Genomic DNA, 25513 nt, shown 5'->3' on the forward strand with positions numbered 1-25513 from the left:
AATAAAATATATATTTAAAAAAAAGAAGCAGAAAAAAAATGCTCAGCAATGTGAATGACTGTCTACACCACTGGGAGTGCAAATTGGAGCACACATTGGCATTGTCTAATAATGTTGATGCTAAATTGTCTAATAATGTTGATGCTAAACATTCCTTATGCTCAAGGAATTCCATTTCTAAGAATATACCCTCAGGAACATCTAGCAATGTGCACCAGGAAACATGAACAAAAATGGTCACAGAGGCATTGTTAAGGACAGCACACTACCCAACTGGAGCCTACCAAGTGTCCACCAACACGAGAATGGATAAAGTGTGCTTTATCTTATAATGGAACATCGGGTAAAAATGAATGAACTATAGGAACACACACCAACACAAATAAATGTCATGTGCATGATTTGCTGCAAAAAAGGTAAGTGGCAAAAAAAAACACAACAAAAACAAATCAAAACACAACTTGAAATGATCCTGTTTACGTAAAAATAAAAAATATGCAACGTTGTAGATAATGTGTAAGGGATGTATCAGATATTGGAAAACTGGAAAAAAGAATGATAAACAATTTAGAGGAGTGGCTCCTTCTGTATGGGAGTAAGTAAGGTACATATATGATCTGGAAGAGGCCAACAAACATAGCTACTCTGGTTTAAATCTGATATATTTTATAATTAAAAACATGACTTTAGCCGAAACTGGTTTGGCTCAATGGATAGAGCGTCGGCCTGCGGACTGAAAGGTCCCGGGTTCGATTCCGGTCAAGGGCATGTACCTTGGTTGCGGGCATATCCCCAGTAGGGGGTGTGCAAGAGGCAGCTGATCGATGACTCTCATCGATGTTTCTAACTCTCTCTCTCTCTCCCTTCCTCTCTGTACAAAATCAATAAAATATATTTTTAAAAAAATAAAAAATAAAAAATAAAAACATGACTTTAAATGTCCTAAAAACTCATTTTCCCTCTCCCTAAATGTAACTGAGAATAAAATAATACTAACACACATTCATGCAAATTTCCTAAGTCAGATTTCCATCTTGTTATCTTCACTTGTGGTTATTGACCTTAGCCACGTCATCTTTCTTGTCTGCCTTATCTGCCTTTGTAAAATGAGGATAATAGTGGTATCTTCATAGGATGATTGTTAGATAGCAGAGCACATGGGAAATGCTTAGCACAGTGGCCAGGCATCCAGTGAGTGGCAGAGATCAGTCATTTTGCTCACAGCACTGCCTCGGCTTGGAATCTCCTCCCCACCACCTCTGTCTACTGAGTTACTCCACCAAGGATCCGAGTAAAATGAAGGTGCCACGTACCAGTGTGTAGAAGGGTTCATTTGCCTGAGAAGGTAACAACTGTGCTTAGTGAGAAACTATTGCAATATAATGAAAGCGGGATCGCCTTCCTTTCACTGCTGATAGCGCTCGCAAACATGGTGAATGTTCCTAAAACCCGCCGAACTTTCTGTAAGAAGTGTAGCAAGCATCAACCCCACAGAGTGACACAGTACAAGAAGGGCAAGGATTCTCTGTATGCGCAGGGAAAGCGGCATTATGACAGGAAGCAAAGTGGCTATGGTGGGCAGACTAAGCCTATTTTCCGAAAAAAGGCTAAAACTACAAAGAAGATTGTGCTGAGGCTTGAATGCGTTGAGCCTAACTGCAGATCTAAGAGAATGCTGGCTATTAAGAGATGCAAGCATTTTGAACTGGGAGGAGATAAGAAGAGAAAGGGTCGAGTGATCCAGTTCTAGAGTGTCATATTTTGTTTTATTATATGACAATAAAATCATGATATATTAAAGAAAGAAAGAAAGAAAGAAAGAAAGAAAGAAAGAAAGAAAGAAAGAAAGAAAAAAGGGAAGCTCGTGTGGCCTTAGGCTAAGGCCGGAGCTCTAAGAATTCATTGATTCAGTAGTATTTATTGAGAGCTTACTCTGAGGCAGGCCTAGTACTCAGTGTTCAGGACATGATCATACAGAATATGAGACTGATGCCCTCAATGAGCTCCAACCTGGGCAGGATCAGAAAGGCAAGCGGCAATAGATGCGGAGGGATCCGGGCAGCAGCAGAGTCTCTTACTCAGAACTTGCTTTCCACTGCCCATTCCCTGAAGAATCAAGTCAAAGTCTTTACTTCATATTCAAGGCACTTCAAAAAATAGCCACAACTCGCCTTTCTGCCTTTCTGCCGAGATCCCCACCACAGCGGCTTTCAATTACACAAGCACACATGCTTTGGGCAGAGCAGCCGCAATGGACTCAACTGTCTTCTGACGCTGCGTTACATTTTTCCACCTGCTGTGCCTGGCCAAACTCCTACCCATTACCCATGCTTCAAGGCCTTGTCCAGTCTCCCTATTCATTCTGCCCTGTGTTACTGTGTGTGCGCCTCATTATTCCAGTACAGTAGGTCCTCCCATTGCATCAGAGATCTGCTCTTACCGCTACGAAAAGGCGATTTTTCTCTGTAAGCTACCTCGCTCACATGGAGCACATACACAGCAGTAATGAAGTGAAACAGTAAGACAAATTTAAAAGAAAGATAACAATTCCTGACTTTTACTTGTGGTAAATAAATAATAATAATAAAACATAAAGCACATATGTACATACATCGAAATGACGAGACTTTAAAAAAAAAATAAATGAATGGGAGATGGTGACATAACCACGAAACGGCGAACGGCGAGTCTGACGTTCTGTCTGTACTCAGCAAGTTTGAGAGGCAGGGATGTCCTTTTATCTTATCCCCGCGATGGCAAGGGCTCAACGTTTCTGCCAAACTGAAAAGGGGAAGTCTGGAGGAAGAGCAGAGCCAAGGGAGGGTTGGTGCCATCAGCAAAGCCTTGCAGTTGGAATCGGGAAGACAGTCTAGCTGCTCACCTTTTGGAAGGGCAGGGACGGAAGCCACCTTAAGCACACACCAGGTGCTCAGTAAACACGGGTTTAAAAATACAGGACCTTCATTTCCAGGCACCTTTGGTCACCCTGTTTATAATGATAGCAGTTCCCACGGGGAGAGAATGAATCCTACCATCACCATGGCCAGTTTGGGGCGCAGACTTTCACGCTCCCAGTGGATTATTATTATTGGTTATTATTATCATCATTAAATCTTACTTGCAAATATCAGATGGTCACAAAGCCTCAATCATCTTGGAAGTATGGTAGGGTCACTGGAATAAGTTCTTGCAACTTCTGGTCAACTGCGGCAGCTTGCGTTGCCTCACCTCTGTTTGCTCTACCCAAATGCGCAAGACGTTGCCAAGGACGACTGAACCCTCCGGCTTGACCGCAGCTGCACCACAGCGGATGTACATTTCCTCCTCGGGAGGACGAGAGGATGCAGTTGCTCTTCTAACCGAGCCGTGACGCGAAGAAACCGCCTGTGACAGGAGCGTGGGGCAGAAGACAAGTCCTGAGCTGATCGAACCCAGCCCCTGGGGCAGGGCCAAGTCCCAGCCAGCCGCGTCTCTGGGACCTGACTGATCTGGGGCCAGGACCCCCCCAACCCGGCCGTCTGCACGGCTCAGCCAGTCGGCGCGCGAGAACGTCCCGCCTCCCCGCGGGCCCGCCCGCCACAGGTGCGCACAGCGCCTCCGAGGTCCTCGCCCCGCCCAGCCCCGCCCAGCCCCGCCCGGGGAACCCAACTCAGGGTGATCTGATTGGCTGAGAGGGCAGGGGGCATGGCCAGAGCGCCCCGGGAGCCTGAGGACGAGGGCGCTGGTGGGCAGGTTGGGCGCACCAGAAAGGCTGGGTGCCACCTGCGCCCGAGCACCCGGTGGGGCCGGCTCAGGATGAGGACGCTCTGGGCGCCCCCTCGCCGCGCGGCGCAGCTCCTCGTGCTGCTCCTTTGGTGCTTCGAGCTGGCGGAGCCCTTGGGCCGCGCAGGTAACCGGGGTGGGTGCGTCCGCCAGCCAGCCAGCCAGCTGGCGGGGGGGCCTCGACGCTGCCAGGGCAGCTGGCCTCCCTCGGTTCCGCTTAAGGCTGAGCTCCAGGATCCCGTCATCTCTGCTTTGCTCACAGGGTCTGGGGCCGGACAGGGGAGCTGAAGGAGAGGTCTGGGGAGTAGGTGCTCCTCTGCGCTCGGTCGAGGTGGCGGGGACTGGAGGATGGCGGCGTGGGGCGTGGGAAGGCCGGGCCTTTCCGGAGGAGCCGAGGGCTGGGAGCCCAGCCTAGGGGAGGCGCGGAGGCTTTTCTGGGTCTTCTCTCCCCCGCCTCCCTCATCCTCTCTCCTCCAACTTGCTTCCCTGGAGTATAGGGCTTCTCACTCAATACTCCTCCCGCCCCATCCCCTTGATCACTTTTGCCACTTAGAGAGCCCAGGGGCACTCTCCACCCACAGCGCCAAGGATGAGTAATGATTTCCCGACTTCATCACCGTGCCCAGGGATGCACGTGGAAGGAAGTCAGGTTAAGCCATGTCTCTGGAAATGATCAGGGGAGGACTGCTATGATGTCCTCCCCTCAGTGCCTGGAGCAGCAGCCCTTTCTCCTCCTGGGTGTGTCACTCCCAAAGGCTCACCATGAGCCTCCCGCTGGAGGTCAGGTCGCCTGATGGTGTTAGCCTCACCCATCCCCCTTGGCAGCGACTGGAGCTTGCTTTCACTTTCTCTTTTTGCCTTGGCAAAGCTGTGCCAAAGACTTTGTGAGTCCTCACTCACCGCTTATCTTTGCTTGTAAGAGGAAGTAAAAGATGGTCAAGGGAATTTTTTGAAAACTTCACAGTGCGTGTGGATCTAGTTTTATTTGCAGCTGAACTAAGTTTCCATCCAAGTTGGACTTTTTTTTTCAGAAGACTGTTGGGAAGAGGTTTCTCAAAGTGTCAGTGACATCACCCTGCCCACCACCAGGACCCTTTTCTGCTTCCCACTTCTCCATTCTTCTTTGACCCTCTCTGTGTTGGAAGCTACCAAAAGTCCTTTACTGCTGTGAGAATTCTCATCAAGCCTGCCCCGCAATCCAGGGAGAACATTTTTTACTGCAGCAACTAACTTACAGTGTAACACACTCACCTTTGAGTCACTAAACTCTTGGTTTCTATCTACATCTGCTGTAGCCGGATCTATTTTGTCTCTCTGACTGAATCTGGCAAACTCGACAATCCCTGGCCTTTCTCATCAACCCCAAGCAAAGAGCAAAGGGTTAAGTGCAACCACCCTGCACTAGGTCCCCATTTGTTTTCTTGGATCCTTCCTCCCCGTTAGCAACAGCTGCTGGGGTTGGCTTTCTCACACCCTCAGACAAGACTCGTGGTCCTATTCAACGCTGGAAACCCCAGCCATTTCCGTAGCTTGCCTGGCAGTGCGTCAGCTTCACAATGCTGCTGACCGCATACATCCCATCACATGTTGGCTAGATGTGTGCAGGTGGTCTCGGTTGCTCAGATGCTGGAGGAGTACCTCAGCGTTCTTGGGGAGGTGCCAATGGGTTCGTTTACCTTTTTTGCCTCATTGGAGAGCTAACAGCCTGAAGTAAACTAATCCTTCAGGAACTGCTGAGGCTCTCTCTCATCAGCACACAACATTCAATCTGTGCTCCGTGACTTTCTGACTTCTGGTAAACTGCCATCATATTCAGAACCTGTTTTGAACCGGCAAACGCAGACCTCTCCTTGCCTCCTGCTGCACCTGAACACTGCACACATGATTCTGTGACTCAAAAAAAATGCCCAACCACGCGGGCTGTGGGAATTTCCCTAGAATTAAAAAAGCTGCAGCCTTTACCCTCTGGCCTTCCCAAGCAGCTCCCTCTCTCCATTTGACTGTAGTTATACAATGTTGACGTCCAGCTTCTCTTTGGAATGGGCAAAGCTCTTTGGTTTAGACTATAGGAATGAGTTAATGGCCAGACAATAAGAATAGTTTTCCGTTGATAAATGTGAAAATATTAAACATTCATTTTCAGTTTATGATAATGCTACATATCCCTTTCCTCTCAAACACCACTAGAATGTTTATATAAAATGAAGCATACAGAAAGTGCTACTAGGAGGGTAATGAGGCTTCTTTTTATCAACCTCTGCCATTTAGACGTGTCCCAATATTATGTTTGGAGAGAAACATTAAAATTTCATTTCGGACCAGCATCAAGTTGTTAAGTGAACAAGATGCAATATAAAGCTATTAATAAAGGATCGTTTTATAAAAAATAAATAAATTAAATAAAAATAAATAAATAAATAAATAAATAAAGGGTCGTTTTTGTAAATTGCTCTATATCTTTTCAAAGTGTAATGCATTTCTGAAATATTTTGTTCACCTTTATTTAACAAACTTGCTAAATAAGAAATTATTTTCACACTTTCTCAGTCCTTCTCACTCTTCAACCTACGATCCCAGTAGAGTCACAAGCTGAGGCAGATTGAACAGCTCCTGTTAAGGGTAAGGGAGGATGGGGCCATATCATAAGGCGACAAGACTCTCCCTAGCTTATATATTGTGAATGAATGTGTATACATTATGCATGAAGGCAAATAACAAGTTTCCTTAAATCATATCAATAATTAATGTCTATGCTAAGTGACCAGTATAGATGTGAAACATTGATGTTTATTTTATTTTACTTATTTTTTCCATCCTCACTTTCCTCCTCTATGCCCTCTTCTCCTCCATCCACCCCAACCTCATCCCATCCCCCCACAATCACCACATTGTTCATGAGTTCTCTCATTTTTTAATCTTTTTTTTGCTCAAACCCTGCACACCCCTTTCCCCAATACTCCCTCCCAATCAGAGTTGTTTGCCTGCTATCTATCTATGAGTCTGTTTTGCTTGGTAGTTCAGTTTGTTCATTAAATTTCACATACGAGTAAAATTATATGGTAATTGTTCTGTGACTAGCTTTTTCACTTAGCATAACGTTCTCCTGATCCATCCATACTGTCGCAAAGATTAAAATATTATTCCTTCTTAGTATTCTATTGTGTAAATTTACCAAAGTTTTTTTATCCACTCATCTACTGATGGATACTTGGGCTGCTTCCAAATCTTGGCTATTGTAAATAATACTGCAATGAACATGTACAGAGAAAGGGGAACCCTTGTGCACTGTTTGTAGGAATGCAGATTGGTACAGCCACTGTAGAAAGAAATATGGAGTTGCCTAAAAAAAAATAAAAAATAAAAAGATGGAACTGCCTATGACCAAGTGATTACACTTCTGGGAATTAACCCAAAGAAACCCAAAACACTAATTCAAAAAAATATATGTACTCAACATTGATGTTTATACTAGGGTAAGAGACAAGTTTAGAATGAGCAAGTAGCTAGAAACTTAGGTGTTGCAATTAGGTAAGAAGCTTGGCAACTCCTCTTTAGCATAGCTGTTCCATGCTACTTACTGTATCAAGCCTCCCAGAATCCCAGAAATAAATGGAAAAGGGTACATATTTCTTCTTTTCTGAAGAGCATTTGTAAAGCATCACTGTCACCTAAGTGACATTAGTATGACATAATAAAGTTGTGGACATTGGTTCAAGACCAATATGCAGTGTGTACTCCTATGTTCGTGGCAGTATTATTTGCAATAGCCAAGATTTGGAAGCAGCCTAAGTGCTCAAAAATAGATGAGTAGATAAAAAAAGTGATGGAAGGAGACTCAACTTTGAATGATAAACACAATACAATATATAAATGATGTATTATATAATTATATATTTGAAACATACATAATTTTATTAACCTGTGTCACCCTAATAACTTCAATAAAAATTATTTTTATTGTTTAAAGTATTACATATGTCTCCTTTTTTCCCCATCCTGGTCACCCCCACCCACAGAATAAGCCCCACCACCCCAGTGTCTATCCATTGGTTATGCTGATACTAGTATGCATGCAGACAAGTCCTTTGGTTGATCTCTTACCTCACCCCACCTTCAACCTCCCCTGCCTTCCCTCTGAAGTTTGATGTTCCGTTTGGTGTTTCTCTGTCTTTTGAATCTATTTTTGTTCATCAACTTATGTTGTTCATTATATTCCACAAATGAGTGAGATCCTATAATATTTATCTTTCTCCGACTGCCTTATTTTGCTTAGCATAATGCTCTCCAGGTCCATCCATGCTAATGCAAATGGTAAAAGTTCCTTCTTTTTTTATAGCAGAGTAGTATTCCATTGTGTAGATGTATCACAGTTTTTTAATCCTTTCATCTGCTGATGGGCACTTAGGCTGTTTCCAAATCTTAGCTATTGTAAATTGTGCTGCTATGAATAAAGAGGGTGCATATATCCTTTCTGATTGGTGTTTCTGATTTCTTGGGATATATTCCTAGAAGTGGGATTACTGGGTCAAATGGCAGTTCCATTTTTAACCTTTTAAAGAAACTCCATACTGTTTTCCACAGTGGCTGCAACAGTCTGCATTCCCACCAGTAGTGCACAAGGGTTCCTTTTCTCCATGTCCTCATCAGTATTTGCCCTTTGTTGATTTGTTGATAATAGCAATTCTGACAGGTGTGAGATGGTCTCATTGTTGTTTTGATCTGCATCTCTCAGATGATTAGTGACTTTGAGCATTTTTTTCATATGTGTCTTGGCCTTCTCTATGTCCTCTTTCGAAAAGTATCTATTTAGGTCCTTTGCCCATTTTTGATTGGATTGTTTATCTTTCTTTTGTTAAGTTGTAGGAGTTCCCTGCAAATGTTGGAGATTAAAGCCTCATCAGATATAACATTGGCAAATATGTTCTCCCATGCAGTGAGTGGGCTTCTTGTTGTTTTGTTGATGGTTTCTTTTGCTGTGCAGGAGCTTTTTATTTTGTTGTAATCCCATTTATTTATTTTTCTCCTTAGTTTCCATTGCCCAAGTAGCTGTATCAGTAAAGATATTGCTATAGCATGTATCTGCTATTTTGTTGCCTGTGGGTTCTTCTAAGATTTTTATGGTTTCCCATTTTATGTTTAAGTCCTTTATTTATTGTGAGTTTATTTTTGTGTATGGTGAAAATTAATGGTCTAGTTTAATTTTTTTTCATGTATCTGACCAATTTTCCCAACATCATTTATTAAAGAGACTGACTTGATTCCATTGTTATTGAACAAAATGGCTTGGGTCGATTTCTGGGTTCTCTGTTCAGTTCCATTTTGATCTATATGTCTGTTCTTGTGTCAGTACCAGGAAGTTTTGAGAACAGTGGCTTTGTAATATAGCTTGATATCTGGTACTGTGATCCCTCCAACTTTATCAATAAAAAAAATTTTTTTTTGAAGAACAATATGCAATGAACTTAGCAAAGTTCATTGCATATTGTTCTTCATGCAAGGCTAGGAAAACTGTTATCCTCTGGAAGCATATGATGTTAGAATTAGAAGTGGATTTGATACCTTATGCTCTACTACTTTCATCTTACATTTGGAGATATGATGACCCTGGGGAGATTAAGTGACTTCCTGAGGTCTCCTGGCTAACTGGTAGCAGAGATAGGTCTTTAATCTAGGATTCCTAACTCCTTATTCCACTGCCACTGCACTGAAAGCCACAGCTAATCCTTTGGATTTGGCAGAGGCAACCTGAAAAATCTAGAACTCCAAGCCACCAAGATAGACAAAGCTGTTCCATGTCCTGTTCGCCTGATGGGGGTTGAGGGGCACAGAGCTGAGTGCCCAGGAAAGAAAGCAGTGAGGCCACAGCAAAAGGTGGCGGCCACCTGTGTTTTGTAGGAGCAGACTTCTTTTTTCTGCAGTAACTCCTGATACCTTGGAACACCAGATTTATTTTAGAGAGGTGAGAGAGAATCCTGTATAATAAAAGCCTAGGTGGCATCATGCCCTGGCGTCATGCCCTTGTGTGATGTTGTCACAAGATGGCTGCCACAAGATGGCCGTGCACACAGCAGAGATGGGGCCTAGTGGCCGCTCCATGTGGTGAGGCCTTGGGGTCCCATGACTCTGTGAGGCACAGAGGAGGCCAGTACAGCGAAAGAGGCAGGTCAAGGAAGGGGTGGGCAGTTGTGGGCAATCAGGCCAGCAGGGGACGGTGGTTGGGGGCAATCAGGTCAGTAGGGGAGCAGATAGGCATCAATCAGGCTGGCAGGGGAGTGGTTAGGGGGCAATCAGGCAGGCAGGCAGGTGAGCAGTTAGGAGCCAGTGGTCCCAGATTGTGAGAGGGATGTCCAACTGCTGGTTTAGATCCACTCCCACAGGGGTCCCCGATTGGAGAGTGTGCAGGCTGGGTTGAGACACTCTCCCATGCATGAATTTTGTGCACTAGGCCTCTAGTAGTTTAATAAAGAGCTGCATCCTAGGGTTGAGTGGCTATTGGAAATGTGGGAGGAGGGCTTTAAAGAAAGTGCGAGTGATAATCTTCTAAGATAGTATGTTTTCTTTTTTTTTTTTTTTACTATCTTCCCAAACTGTGTCCACAAAGTAGAGAATGACAAGAGTGATGTCAAGGGAGAAAGAGTGAGGGCAATCGTACTTAGCTTCAACCCTATGCTATATTTTAAAATACAGATTTCAAAGCAGAAATAACAAAGTTTTAAATGATTTTGTTGTTCCTATCATTTCTTTTGTAGCTGCTACTGCTATTTAAACAAAAAGCTCTGTCCAAAGTTCAAACTGGAACTGGACTTAATTCTATAGTTTATTATTTACATAGTTAGATCCCCCCTCAAGTCCTTTGAATGAAAATGTGTCACTCTGAAAGTTGGTGAATTATTATTAGACAAGTTGTTTAATATTAGTCAAATAAGTGATTATGAAACTGGCATCAAAATGAAAGTGCCTTTTGGGAACTAAAATTTTAGAGGTCCTTCTGCTGAATATTTTGGTTCATTGATCATGATTATTTAAATTTTTCAGAACTATTTCAGCTTTACTCTCATCAACATGAAGTGATGTGCTATAACTTTAAAAAAAACGTTTCTTTGTAAAAAGCACTGATCAAATTGTTCAGTTGTAGATTGTTGTAACAAATGTGAATCTTGCTCCACAAACTTAGGCGTGCAAAGAAACAAGCATTTTTTAAATTTTCATAATAGCAAATTACATTTTATTCAGAGGTCCCATTTCCCCAGGTTAACAGCATTTCGGTTTCTTTGTTACTGCCGACTTCCCCAGCTCATGCAAAACTGCTGGGAGCGTTCAAGGAGGTTCCTCTCTTTCACCTTCAGCTCAACACTGGTTAGTTCTGAATTTTCCATTGTCCCATCCTACCGGGTCTTAAATCCTGTGGCTCAGATGATTGCTGAGGCTCAGATTTGGGATCCCACGGTGACCTACACTGTAAGCCTCCTACCCTCAGTCCCTCCCCAGGGTTTCCCTTCACCTTCCTGGAGGTGCTGTGATGGAGTTGGCCAAGGTTCCCCTCTTCCATCAGAACCAGAGCTCCATCTCCTCTGGACCCTCAGAATCTGCCCTTCTTCTCCTCTGAGACACATCAATGACATGTAGTAATTTACCTCTGAGACTCATCAATGGCATGTAATATTTCACCTGCCGTAGTAAAGTGAAAGCAAGACAGAGTTGTCCAGAATTTTTCATTGACAGTAAACCACCTGTCTTAAGGAAATGGAAACTAAGGAGTTTCCTTATCTTGTTAAACAAAGGAAGATAAGTATTTCCTGGAATAATAACAATAGACATACTATTCTAAGTGCTTTGTGTGTATAAGCTCATTTCATCCTCACATCTACTGTATGAAGTACTGTTTTTACAACAGAAGAAACTGAGGTATAGCAGTCAAATAACTTAGCTTGATCACATGACTAGCAAGTAGCAGAGACAGACTGAATTCAGGCCGAGGGGCCCTAGAGCCCAGGCTCGTTCCACACACCATTCTGCCTTACTGGCCACCACTGTCCTCTGACCTTGTAGTACCTTACAGTTTATACAGTGTGGAGGGTAGGAACGGTCCCAGGGTGCTCACACTCTCACCAGCCAGCAGGGGCCAAGGCACATGGGCCACATAATTCAGAATCCTGAAACATCTCCTTTGTCTGTCTTGACTCAGGGAATGATCCATTCACCATCGTCAACGAAAACACGGGCCAGTGTATCAAGCCCCTGAATGACTGGATAATAGCCAAGGAGTGTGACCAAGCAGAGGACATGTTGTGGAAGTGGGTGTCCCAGCACCGGCTCTTTCACTTGCAATCCCAGAAGTGCCTTGGCATTGATCTGACCAAGCCCACGGACTCCTTGAGGATGTTCAACTGCGACTCCAGAGCCATGCTATGGTGGAAGTGCGAGCACCACTCTCTCTATGGAGCTGCCCAGTCCAAGTTGGCTCTGAAGGGTGGACTCGCCATAGCAAGCACAAATTCATCTGACCGCTGGAAGAAAGGAGGCTCGGGGGAAAACCTCTGTGCCCAGCCTTACCATGGTGAGTATTGGGGAGGGGCTTGGACTCATTTGCTGTTGTGTTTGGTAAATGTGCTGTTAAACATGCACAGCCAACCACAAAGTTGTACAGGGGTATGGGCAGTGAGCTAGTCTTCAGCTCCAGGCACTGGGCAGTAACTCTAAACTATCCCTGTGGGTTCGGTGCTGTTTGCCCTCTGTTACAGGCAAGGCTGGGAGAGGGAGGTACTTGCCTTGTCACAGGTCACACAGCAATTCTGTGCCACCCTGGAATTGAAAATCCCCCTGATGCCTGAGTATGTATTGACATACTTTTCATGATTAAGTCCTGAACTCCAGAGCAAAGGAAAAGTTAGGGTAACAGGAAAACCTTCGTGCAGTACAAAAGTCAAATAAATGATGTAGTAAAGTTGGACCTATTCTAAATTATAAAAGGAAAAAGAGAAAGAAAAAACTGAAATTTTTTTTTCTTATCTGCAGATTTTGATGTAATGGAAAAACTTAGGAGCCTCGTGTGGGTTTATGTACTTATTTTTAATTTTTGGTGTGCCTATTACACACTGTGATAGTTAACTATTTCTCAATTGCTCCCAAAAATGAGTACATGATTATTGCCATTTGGGAAGTTGATTGTGAACTTTGTTCTGAGTCTAGAGACTTGATCAAAAGGGATTTTGAAGTTTAAAAAGAATAGGCAGATTTGTTTTTTAAATCTCTAAATGTAAATAGCTATCCTCCAAGCAAGTCTTTTTTCATCATGTTGCTCTAAATTACATCAGAAGTTGAGATATATACATATACACTGAGTGGCCAGATTATTATGATCTCTGAACACATAATAATCTGGCCACTCAGTGTAGACTGACCACAGAGTTGGCATTTTAAAATAAGGTTTTTCCATGAATAACAACTGCATTGTGGGTAGTTAGAAAGAAGCAGAGGACTTACTAGCCAGAGGCTGGGAGCCACTATCTCCTTGTCCCTTGACATATCAAGATTTGCAAGCTTTCCCTTATACATAAGTACACTGAGTGGCCAGGTTATTATGCGTTCAGAGATAATAATAATCTGGCCACTCAGTGTATATTTAATTATCTTTTTAAGTCTTACCTATGATCTCACCTTTGCTCTTCTTTGTAAATTTACGCAACTTTACGAGGATTTTCCCCTCTCTTCTCTTAAAGTTCATTTAAGTATAATCTGGCCTCCCATGTTTTCCCTTATCTGCGCAAGTTTTGTCCTGAGGGAACCCCCTTCTATGTTCTAGTGCAGATGCAGCTGCCTCTGAGATGCCAGGTTCTGCTGCTACGGGGTGGGGTTTTCCTTTTCTTTGATCCTCAACCCTTGCCTATTTGAACAGGTCTGTTTCTGAAGCCAGTTTCCTCCTGGCCTTAAAAAGCAATCGCTTTCTTAATGGCAAGTTTAAATTTTGTGCTGTCAAGCCTTCTCCAACTTGGCAACTAAGAGAAAACATGGAACGAAACAAAATACCTTTTGAACTGGATTTTACTTGTTTCATTGTCTTTGTTTAAGGATCAGAAAGTATGATTTTGTTGACAGGACTCTTTCTGTCTCTTGCCTCTAATTCTTTTGAGGGACATAGTTGTAATTTTAAGTTCCTTCAGTGCCCAAAATGCCTCCATGTCAATATAACAGGTTTTCTTTGTAATCCGATGTGTTTTATTTTATGCGTTTATAATATTCTTCCGAGAAAGGGACCCACTGTCAAAGTGGTCGATGGCCCCCAAAAGACTAAGAACTCATCTAGGCACCACCCCAGAGAGAGTCAAATGGGCGTAAAGGGTTTCTTGACCCATATAGTGATAGGACCAGCAAATTTTGAAATAAGAAATTTATAAGTTTCGAATAGAAGGCATATGTAGTTCTGACTTGTCAACTTAAACCTCAGGATTTAATTTGCACAAAGATCAAGACTAAATCTGCCTCCTCTTTTCCATTCCTCTCCTGATGACTGGTTCCTACCAAGTCAAGTATGTCGGAAATCTGTAAGTCACCTTGGAGTTGGCCTGATTTCCTCTCCCACTGTTCATTCTAATGTAATCAAATATTAAGTCCTGGCAATTTTGTCAAATTTATGTAGTCCTTGTTCTTAGAGACTGCTGTCTTAAGTTAGGGACTTTTTCTAGGACTGCTGTCTCTCAGACTCCCCATACTGGTCCCTGCCCTGCTTCTTATCTAACTATATAGAGGAAAGAAAGATAAGATACCAGAGTTGCTACAAAGCGAAGTCCAAACTTACCACACTTGTTACAGCAAAGCTGCAGCTCCATGCCAGGATTGGGTTCCCCAAAGCTACTTTATTTCTCCCTTGATTTTTGCTATATCAATTATTTTACTTCTAACATAAGAACATTTATTTGTCATTGTGGCCCGGGTTGCCTCTCTAGCCAACCCCTATCCAGTGTGTGTCATGTTCATCAGAGAAAACCACCTGCGTACATTTTATGAATAAACTGCTTTGACTACGGTCCAGATAGGCATTTATATCATTATGATATCTTGGCCTTGCTACCACTCTTCATATTTTAACATTTGGTGAATTATGCAGAGGAAATGGACTTTGATTGGAGTCAGGGTTATAAAGCACTCTAAATTTTGAACAGCTCTTAGAAGCTTGCCAACTTTTTTTAACCATTGAAGATACTTTGTCTAATATTACCAAAAATTTTATATTACTTTTCCATGTACGTGCCTCATCCTTTTAAAGGCTGCTATCCCCATTCAGAGATGGATCTTCTTAGGAAAGCCTGCTTTTCTAGAGAAGCCTATGGCATTTAAAGAGATCTAGCAGCAGCAAAGAAATGTGTGAGAATAAAACTCAGTGAATAGTGAGCATAATTTAGCAGCTGCCGTTGGAGAGGTCGTTACATGCCTATCATTCTGCAGAATATATTGTGAATAGGAGAGCTTTTTAAAGGAAGCCCAGCTTCCCGCTATGAAGCATAACTTGAAACCTGAGAAGACAGCCATTCTGTCATAAGTTGTCCTTAGATGTTAAGGACTTTAATCAAAGAGTCAGTTTCTGACACTTACTACTAAGAGTGGCTGACTCACTTAACTACTCGGCAAAACAGGGATTTCACGGGGCTATTTGTCCATGTCTCTAACTCCACAGTGAGTTCCAAAGTCCACACCCACCTTCAGTGATTCCAAGGTATTTTACTGGCCCCGCTTTTACTAAAGAAAAGGAGATAGAGTATACGTTTAATCTCAGGCAGGTGAAATACTCTGCCAACCACAGAAGCCAATTGATGCTCACTTGTAATGCTTGCCCTACTGACCTCAGAGACTAATGGTAATGAGGACGTGAAAGAAATGTATGTGAAAGCACTTTGTATGAGAAACACAATTTAGAAAAAAACACACTGATGTTTCTATAAGTAATAGTCATTGTGCTCAGGGACTCTCCTATTAAGTGTTGAATATGGGAAGAGAAATTGGTCATGAGGTCTTGGGAGTTTGAGTATGGTTAAAAACGAAACTAAGCTTATACGCAGGATCCTTATAAAATATAAGGACAAATTACTCTTTAACAGAAATACCCTGTTCAGATACATTTATATGTCAGAGGAAAACAAAACCAAAAGATTTTTTGAAAAGAAAGACATCTAAATTATTCTTACCTTTTGCTGTATTGCTGTTTAATATTAAGTTAAGTCTCACTGTTATCATATGGGGTCTGGGTCCAGGGTGGGTCTGTCTGCCTTGGGCCTGCCATTGTGGGGAAAGATTTCACACTGCAAGTCCAGTTGATTTTGAGACCATGTCTGTGAAACAAAGGAAGGGCTGAAGGTAGAAGAAGCAACAGGAGAAAGAATGTCAGAGAAAAGGGGGCCTTGGAAACAGGTTCATGAGGTAAGCCCATGAATGCAAGTCTGGTGAGACCCTTAGAGGTCAGGAGAAAAACTGCAGAAATACTAAGTGTGGGCGTGCTCTGACAAAAGAGCCAGCTATGAGTCCTTTGTCTTGAGGCTCAGTTTCCATGGGATTTTCCTAGCTTCTTACTATCCTGCCACATCACACTTCAGTTAAATGAACATTTGAGAATAATAAAGACGTGGAACCAAATGCTATGTTAAGTACACTTTTATGCAAATAGAAGAGTCATTCTAAGGGACCCTACTAACTGGGTAAAAGGTGATAAGATCTGATGCCTATGCTTTATCTAATAGCCATTCTTTAATCTGGTAATAATCATAGTTTTTTAAAAAAATTACAGATGTGGAAAAAGGTGACCAAAATAGTTATAGGGTTAGTTGTTCTGTTAAAAAAAAAAAAAATTTCAAAGAGATCTGTTATTAACATAAGTATTGAGCACTTCCTCTAGTATCTCCAGGCATATTTGAGGTTAAAATAACTTTTCAGTTCCTCTCCATGAGTGTACCAGGAAAAGTTATTAAAATGAAAAAAGCGATTCTACTGCCTTGTTGGTCACCAGCTGGTCCTATGACTGCCCAGTTGAAGCTGGTTCTTCTTTCATAACCTGAATTACCATGTACTCCCCCTTTCCAAAAATTCACTCAAAGATCTAGCAACTCTTCTTCCCACTTCCTCAAAACCTAAAGCCTCGATTCTACTACCAGTCTGTGAAGAATGGGACTATTTGTCCATGTCTCTAACTCCACAGTGAGTTCCAAAGTCCACACCCACCTTCAGTGATTCCAAGTATTTGACTGGCCCCACTCCTACTAAAGAAAAGAATATAGATATGCATTTAATCTCAGGTGGGCACCCCTTCTGGTGAAATACTCTGCCAACCACAGTAGCCAAGTGATCCTCACTTGATCAAGCCACAGTGTTTTAGCTCTTTATCATATCACACTAAATGAAGTTTTACATGGATTACCTCATTGAATCCTCATGAACAAACATATGAGCCTGGTACTCTTATTCCTAATTTGCAAATGCAGAAACTGAGGCTCGAAGAGGTTGGAGAGCTTGTCCACGGGCACAGCGTTGGTCAGTGGCGAAGCTAGCGTTCAAGTCCAGACCTGAGCAATCAGCATTTGTGAATTTTTATACCACACAGCCTGCCCAGATACTGTATGCTCATAAGTGAAAACAACCACCTTTCTTCCAGAGCAGTTTTAGAAATTAGTTAACTGAAGCTGATTATCCAGTGATTAATTTATCCAGTGATTAACTCTCCTGTCCTCTATCTCTCCCCCCCACCCCTCCCCACAGAGACATATACCATAGATGGAAACTCCTATGGGAGACCTTGTGAATTTCCATTCTTAGTGGCTGAGACCTGGCATCACGAGTGCATCCTTGATGAAGAGCACAGTGGGCCATGGTGTGCAACCACCTTGAACTATGAATATGATCAAGAGTGGGGCATCTGCTTAAACCCAGGTATGTATGGCTAGTACACTTCACATATGGAAAGAAAAAGATAACATTTCCCAGAGGCAAAAGGGGAAGGAAGAGTCCAAGGTATTCAGAAATGATTATAACAAATATAATCCTAAATAAGGAGTATATATATTTGAGGAAAGGGAGAACTAATGTGTAGCTATGAACCTGCTTTTGAAAGTAGGCCAAAAAGAGAACAAAGACAGGATGGTGTCACAGAAGACACAGAATGAGAGGGTATTTTGCACCAATACCTCTCGGAGAGGAAGTAGAAAAAGCATAGGCAACGCTGACCTTTGACAGAGCAATCTGAAAGACTAGTGGTCAGGGAAGCTAGGTTACCATAGACTGCACCATGAACAGAAGGTGATTAAGCCTCTTAAGTTTTATGGAAAAGAAAAAGAGAGGCAAGGTGGTGGTCTGAAGGGCAGATAAGTTGTAAAAGCACTTTTAGGATGGTGGACACTTAAATATGTTTATCGTCCGAAGCAAAGAGTGGGGGGCAAAAGAAACATTATTCCTGATCATCTCAAAATTGGTGAATTGTTCCCTCTGCCATCCGATATATTGATAAGAGCATGTTTTCTAATTGCGTCTTACATGAAGCAAACAATTCAGGATGTGCTAAAGTATTGACTGTTCCTTAGAGTGAAAGAGACCAAAGAAGCAGTTGGATTATTATCTGGTATATAATAATGGACAGATTTTCTTGCCAATCAGTTGAGATTTACAGAGGATCACAGTACTTGAAGTGTGGTAGGTACTCAAGAAATGTTTTCAAGAATCTTTTTTAATGGGCACTAGGTTAGAGGAATCTGTAGTAAAGATAAAGCAAATGTCTCCAACCCCAAGTAATAATACTGATAGTACCCTGCCAAGTGTCAGTTAGTATTCTAAGCACTCAGCCTCTATTAATTCCTGCAATCCTCACACAACCTTATTTTACAGATGAGCAAAGTGAATGAGGCACAGGGGGATTAAGTCACTTGCCTGAAGTCACACAGCTAATCAATTTCAGAGCTAAAATTTAAAGCCAGGAAATCCAGCCCTCAGACCTTGTCCTGAACAGCTGTCCTATCCTGCCTTACTCAGCAGCCATCCTGCTGATCTAGTCATGCTCATACCTCCTCGAGGAAGCTGAGCTTCAAAATGCAGAGTTCCAGGCAATTGAGGTTTATGCTGGACCAGTGGTTTTCAGACTTCAGGATGCAACAGAAGCACTTGAGAGTTTATTAGAACACAGATTTCTGGGAATTATAATTCTGTACATTTAGAGTGGGGCCCAGTCATTTGCAGTTTAATGAGTTCCCAGATAATGCTCATGATGCTGGTCTGGGACCACACTATGATAATCACTTTTCTTGGTAGAGGCACAGGCTTTTAAACACCTGGAACCTACTGCAAGATAAAAAAGCCGATATTTGCTTCATCTTTAATTGATAAGCAGAGTTCGGTCAACCATGCACGAATTTCATGTAAATATAACAGTAGTCTGGATATGAGATTTTAGATATGAATGGGAATGTGGAGGTTATCCAGTGCAAACCCTCACTTCTCAGGTGAGGGGCAACAAACACCCAGACTGTCACAGTCAAACCCCATTGGCGTAGAGCCTAATGGAAATCCCAGGATTCCTGATCCTTATTCCCAACATATTTATCCCACTCTGACTTGCAGCCTTGACTGGCATGTGTCTCAATGCCTTTAGCCTCCTCTGTGGGGCAGGGGGAGAGTGGATTTTTAATGTATTCATAGGCATCCCAGAGTTATTTTTATGGAAGCAAGACTTAGTTTTTCAAACCAATGACTGCTAAACCATGAGGTTTTATTTTATAGTAATAAACACACTGCTATTGCAGTGGGAGCTCCTGGATTTATAAGCATAGGGCCTGGTGATAATAAGGAACCTTTAGGCAGTATACTTAAAAATCCACCTGTTTTGTGTTCACCACATGACACAGCATCCTCTGTTACTATTTGGGTCATTATAAAGCAGTGGAAGGAGCAGTGTTAGCCAGTCAGAAGATCAAGAGCCCAGATGGAGAGGCCAGAGCTCAGATTAGCTCTACACAAACACCTCTAGGCCTTTGTAACCGCCTGTGGAAGGAGGACATTAGCCAAGATGGTATCTAAGGGCCCTTCCAGCTTGAAAGGCCATGTGGCCTTTGACTGGTTATGGAGGCCCTTTGGAAACGCCCCAAGGGAAGCCTAGGACACACTCCATGTTCCCTCTTCTAGAGAGCACATGGGAGTCTCTGAGCATATTTTTGAACCAGTTCTATCAAGACCTATTTGTCATGTCCAGAATGGACTGGTGAATATAATGGAATCAGGGACATAGAAAGGGAGTGGACTGACAGTTCTCAGAGGGGAGGAGGTCAGAAGGGTGCAGGAAGAAACTGGACAAAAATCTTACACCTATGGATGAAGATAGTGGCAGGGGGTAAGGGCATGGGGTGGGCTGGGGTGGGGAATCAGGTGGAGGGGAGCTATGGGGGGGTGGTGAAAAGAGGAACACCTATAATAATCTGAACAATAAAGATTTATTATTTATACAAATAAATATATATATATATATATATATATATTTGTTAAAGAAAAGAATAGGTACATTATACTATGAACATATATGTGTGTATACATATGCACACATACATGTACATATACATATATAATGATAATTATGTATTATTGATTAGTATATATTGTATATTGAGTTATCTATTAAACTATTAAGGAGAAACTTGGACTGAGTTTCCTAATAATGTAGTCCCCTGGGTTCTCTTGAGTATTTAAGGAGTATGTCTGCACACAGACATACTCATGCAATAGTTTCTCTGCAGTCTGCCACCATTTTCATGTGAGCTTGTTTTCCATTAACTTGGAGGCTTAAAAGTCTGAGCACAGTTGAAGTTTCCTACCCATAGAAGGCAGGTAAGGGCTAAAATATGGCATTGTACTTGATAAGGGATAAAGGGAGAGTGGTCAGTAGGATAGTGGAAGCTTTAATCAGCCTGAGTCATTGGGTGTCCTGTGACTTCAAATCCTTTGTGTAACCAAAAGATCAAACTGGTCTAGTCAAGCAATAATCCTCAATTTAAACATATCCATAGACTATGCAAATTGAATCGCAGTACTTATAAGCATTCTAAGTAATAAGTAAACATTACACCCTTACTTTATGATCACTAATGAATCTTTTTATCAACAGAAAATGGCTGTGAAGGTAATTGGGAAAAGAATGAGCAGATGGGAAGTTGCTATCAATTTAATACTCAGGCAGCTCTTTCTTGGAAAGAAGCTTATGTTTCATGTCAGAATCAAGGAGCTGATTTACTGAGCATCAACAGTGAAGCTGAATTAACTTATCTTAAAGGTACGTTTAACTTATACACAATAGAGCAAATTGCCGAAATATAAAGAGGTTGTCTGTGTTCCTCTTTTCACATTCAGGTATGTTGTTTTATGTTTATGTTTTTCTATCTTCACTTGGGATTTAAACTTCAACACTGAAACTCACAAGCAAAAATGTACTGACTATAATCCTATTCCATCCATTGCGATGGAGAGCAAAAAGAGGTTAATGTTCAGAAAATGGGTTGAGGTTGCAGGATTAAACTGCTACCCTAAACCTAAGTGAAAGGATTTTTTAAAAGGTAAACATTAAACTTTCTGAACATTGAAAACTGGAAAACTCAAGGAAGGTAAAGAAGATGGCTGAGTCATACTAGATGGTTTCCCATGTGAGTTAAACAAGCACAGTCCTCAGAGGCAAGGAGAGTTTTAAGAAATCTTAAAGTGGATTTAGTGATATAGACAAATGGAGTGGATGGGATTTTGTTTTGTTTTGTTTGTGGGGTAGTGATGATTTAAAAATTTTTAATTGTGAAAACATTTTTAAAACATCATGTAGACAGGATCCTATGTAATAAAGAGGTAACATGTAAATTAACCATCATGCCTTAACATGGCTCACGAGGTTCAGGGCCCACTCAGAGTCCGGTTTCTGGGAAAGGCCACATACTAAAATGAAGAAGCTAGAAAATGGTTAATTTGGGGAAATGGGGGACCAGGCGGGAGTCCACCTCTCGGGGAGAACTACTCCATTGCTCTGGTCTTTTACCATTCCTTTTATTGAGATTCTGAGACAAAGACATCTCTTAGGCGGGAAATTCCAACAACAGAAAATCAATAAGAATTTACATATGATCAACAAATTAAAGTTGCCTCAACTACCACAATCTCAACTAGATAATGAGTTAATAGTTCTAACCATTCAGAGCCATAGAGATTGGCCAGCTCTTTTTACATTTTACTACCAGGAAACAATGTTTGGTTCCGTTTAGCCAGTTCTTTTTACATTTGACTACTAGTGACTCAACCTAGAGTCAATGAGTTAATAGCTCCGATCATTCAGAGCCATCAAGCTCCCTTTACATTTTATTACCAGTGATAATATTTGGTTTCGGTTACTGGCAATGCCCTTGCACAAGATGGCCATCCCCATGTGGTCACAAGATGGCCACCACAAGATGGCCAACAGGGGAGGGCAGTTAGGGACAACCAGGCCAGCAGGGGATGGCAGTTGGGGGTGACCAGACCAGCAGGGGAGGGTATTTAGAGGCAACCAGACCTGCAGGGGAGGGAAGTTAGGGGCAACTGGGCTGGCAGGGGAGGGAACTCGTGGGTGATCCAGCCAGCAGGGGAGCAATTAGGCGTCGATCAGGCTGGTAGGTGAACGGTTAGGGGTAATCAGGCTGCTTGGCAGAAGTGGTTAGGGGCAATCAGGCATGCAGGCAGGAGAGTGGTTGGGAGCCAGCAGTCCCAGATTGTAAGAGAGATGTCCAACTGCCAGTTTAGGCCCAATTGGGATCAGGCCTAAACCAGCAGTCGGACATCCCTGGAAGGGTCCCAGATTGGAGAGGGTGCAGGCTGGGCTGAGGTACACCCTCCCCCACCTCCAGTGCACAAATTTCATGTACCGGGCCTCTAGTAGAAAATAATCACATAGAGACCTATGCAGCCACCACCCTAACTAAATAAATATTCACTGACATTTAGTCATACTGTTTTACATGGATTGATCCCCTTTCTCTCTTTCTCTTTATCCCTCTCTCCTTCCTTCCTTCCCTTTAAAGCATAAAATGTTAGCAGAATTCAAGTCCCATGCTCACCTTTCAAAATAACCATTCCTTGAGTGCTCTTATACATATTTATAAATCCTATATATGTTTTCATTATACCATTGTTCTGTTTCACAATAATGCAAACACTATCTTATTTACCATATGTAAGTTTATTCATTTTCACCTGCCACTGTATAGTGTTACATTGTACGAATAAACCACAATTCATCTATTCTCTACTGAGAAACAGGTTGTTTTCAGCTTTTGCTATTACAAACACCTCTGCAAGGAACATCCTTGTATGTGTCCCATTGAGTATGTATGAGTTTCTCTAGAGTAGAAATTGCTAACATATGTTGTGCACATCTCTTCACCTCTAATTAAATTTCCAAATCCTTTCCAAAGGGGTTGTATTAGTTTACACTTTCACTACCACTTGGTGTTAACACACTTATTAATTGGTTGATCTGATGAATGTGAAATGGTATATTATTGTTGATTTACATTTCCCTGATAGTTAATGTGGTTTTGCATCTTGTGTTTATTGAGCATTTAGGTTTTCACCTTATAATTTGCCAGTTTATATACTTTGCTTCTTTTCTATTGAGTTGTTGATCTTTTGCATATTGATCTGCTATATTTTTTATATATTCTGGACACTAATCTTTTACTAGTCTTTACCTTTTCACTTTATTTTGGTTGCCTCATAATAAAAAATACGCTAGTGTTTATTTGGTTACACTTACCAATCTTTTCCTTAATGTTTTATGCATATTTATATTATCTAGCAAATCCTTCCTTAGCCCTAAAATGGTAGCAATATCCTCTTGTGTCTTCTTTAAAGGTTTATTATTTTGCTTTTCACATTTATATCCTTAATCCATGTGTAATGTAGTTTGTAAAGCTGGAAATCTTATTTATCTTTCTCCAGATAGATAGTAAAGTTTACCAAGCACTATTTATTTTACATTTTCCCCTCTAATTTGTTATGCCATCTCTAATAAATATAAACCTTAGGATATATATGTTATTTCTAGCCTCTCCATTCTATTCTTTTGGTCTATTTATTGTTCTTTCTATCTATTCCACACTGTTTTAGTTAGTCCTGCCTCACAAAGTAAATCTTATTTTCTGGATGAGCAAATTCTCCCTTATTCATTATTTTTGGCTATTTTTTTAAACCATTTATTCTTTCATATGAATCTAAGGATCAGCTTGTTATTCTCAATAAAGAAAAAAACCTTATTGAGACTTTGAATTGCATGAATTATAGATTAATTAAAAAGGCATTTCTGTCACTACATTCTTAAGTCTTCTCATCCATGAAAATGGTATGCCTTTTTACTTATTTAAGACTTCTTTTATGTACTCAATAAAATTTTATAAGAGTACTCAGTAGTTTACTTATTTAAGACTTCTTTTATAAACTCAGCAAAATTATGTAAGATTGTTGCCCATCTTTACTCTTTTACTAGAAGTTTGTAAACAAAGTTTTTTCATTATTTTCGAAAATCAAGTTATTGAGTCCCTGATGATTTCTTTAATTAATGAAAAAAAATCATAATATATGTTGATGATTTTTTAGAGAGATGTTTAAATGCTTTTTAGACGTTATCTTATTGAGTCCCATATAGCAATTTAATTAGAGGTGAAGAGATGTGCACAACATATGTTAGCAATTTCTACTCTAGAGAAACTCATACATGCTCAGTGGGACACATACAAGGATGTTCCTTGCAGAGGTGTTTGTAATAGCAAACATCTGAAACTCAGAGTATTTAAGACTTGAAAATATCTTAAAGTTTTTGTTAAGTGGCCCTTCACTGAAAAACTACCATGTAACTATTGGGCTTGGAGCAGTGAGGCCAACCAAAGTGAATAAGACAGATTTTTGTGATCAAAGTTTTTTTCTATTGTTGTGAAATAAGAGTTGTATTTATGTAGAGCATATTGGAGAATGTAATTTAAAAAAAAAACAAAAAAAAAACAAAAAAAAAACCTCTGGTTTGTTAGCTACTAATTGGGGGGAACCAGGGAATCAGCCAGAAAAAAAGCAGAAGCAGGCCCCTTGAAGGTTAAGTCTAATAAAGTCTGAAAAAAGCTTTCTTCTTCCTCTCTGCCTTGCCCTTCACCTAATTAGTTTTGTTTTCGTTATGTTTTACTGATACAGGGGCTAGAGGGAAGGGACATGGTTTCCTTATATTATCTAGATTTTGTTTGAGAGAGACAGATTTCCATGATCCGGCCTTCCCAGAGGACTTCTAACTACAGATACACCCCAAAGCGACAAAAGAGGGCCCAACAGTCCCTGGAGCAGGAACAGCACGTTTTCATTTTTCCTAATTTGCCTCTGCCTTGAGGGGCTCTTCACTTTGAGCCACCTTGAAGTTGCCCCAAGATTAGGACACTACTAAGTCAGGGCCCCGGCTGCTGTGGCTTTCATGATGCATTAAAGAGACTCTCCTCTGGCTCATCCCAAATGAATGCCCCTTAGCAGGCCCTGCAGTCTTTTATTGTAAGGACCCCAGCTCTGAACAGGGGTCTCAGGGACAGTCAAGAAATACCTTCCTCAGTGGGCTTGCCTATTGATTAGGTATGAAGATTTACGCTAACAATGGTCTATTTCTTTATGGCAAAGGTGAGGGGTAAGTAGTGTCTCAAATTGATCAACTTCTTGCTTGGACTATGTAGAAAAAAACTCCAGCTCCATATTG

The 25513-nt window shown here is 41.5% G+C and overlaps 2 protein-coding genes across 10 annotated transcripts in view; both read left to right on the top strand.

The window, feature by feature from the left end:
* The first annotated feature begins 1399 nt into the window (after positions 1-1399).
* On the top strand, positions 1400-21472 carry LOC118709533 (60S ribosomal protein L36a-like). 3 transcript variants are annotated; one of them, XM_045575522.1, is made up of 4 exons: positions 1400-1753; positions 8922-8932; positions 17743-17747; positions 21462-21472. In XM_045575522.1, the coding sequence occupies exon 1, from the start codon at positions 1430-1432 to the stop codon at positions 1748-1750; it is 321 nt and encodes a 106-aa protein (XP_045431478.1). In that variant the 5' UTR covers positions 1400-1429; the 3' UTR covers positions 1751-1753; positions 8922-8932; positions 17743-17747; positions 21462-21472. The 3 variants fall into 3 exon arrangements, with proteins under 3 accessions (XP_045431478.1, XP_036277589.1, XP_036277590.1); XM_036421696.2 differs by lacking the exons at positions 8922-8932; positions 17743-17747 and adding exons at positions 2338-2342; positions 9120-9130 and having other exon boundaries at positions 1400-1751; XM_036421697.2 differs by lacking the exons at positions 8922-8932; positions 17743-17747; positions 21462-21472 and adding an exon at positions 12803-12813 and having other exon boundaries at positions 1400-1751.
* LOC118709530 (lymphocyte antigen 75) overlaps positions 3714-25513 on the top strand; it is a 120716-nt gene continuing 98916 nt past the window's right edge. For 4 of the 7 annotated variants that reach the window (XM_045575518.1, XM_036421683.2, XM_045575519.1 and 1 more), the window contains exons 1-4: positions 3714-3889; positions 11948-12319; positions 17503-17673; positions 20885-21049. In XM_045575518.1, the coding sequence (XP_045431474.1) occupies positions 3796-3889; positions 11948-12319; positions 17503-17673; positions 20885-21049 (802 nt within the window). In that variant the 5' untranslated portion in view covers positions 3714-3795. Of the gene's footprint in view, positions 3890-6309; positions 6382-11947; positions 12320-17502; positions 17674-20884; positions 21050-25513 lie in introns of all 7 variants that reach the window. The other 3 variants (XM_036421684.2, XM_036421681.2, XM_036421686.2) reach the window with 3 other exon arrangements.

This window comes from Pipistrellus kuhlii, unplaced genomic scaffold (assembly GCF_014108245.1).
Source record: "Pipistrellus kuhlii isolate mPipKuh1 unplaced genomic scaffold, mPipKuh1.p scaffold_m20_p_7, whole genome shotgun sequence".
NCBI classification, from domain to species: domain Eukaryota; kingdom Metazoa; phylum Chordata; class Mammalia; order Chiroptera; family Vespertilionidae; genus Pipistrellus; species Pipistrellus kuhlii.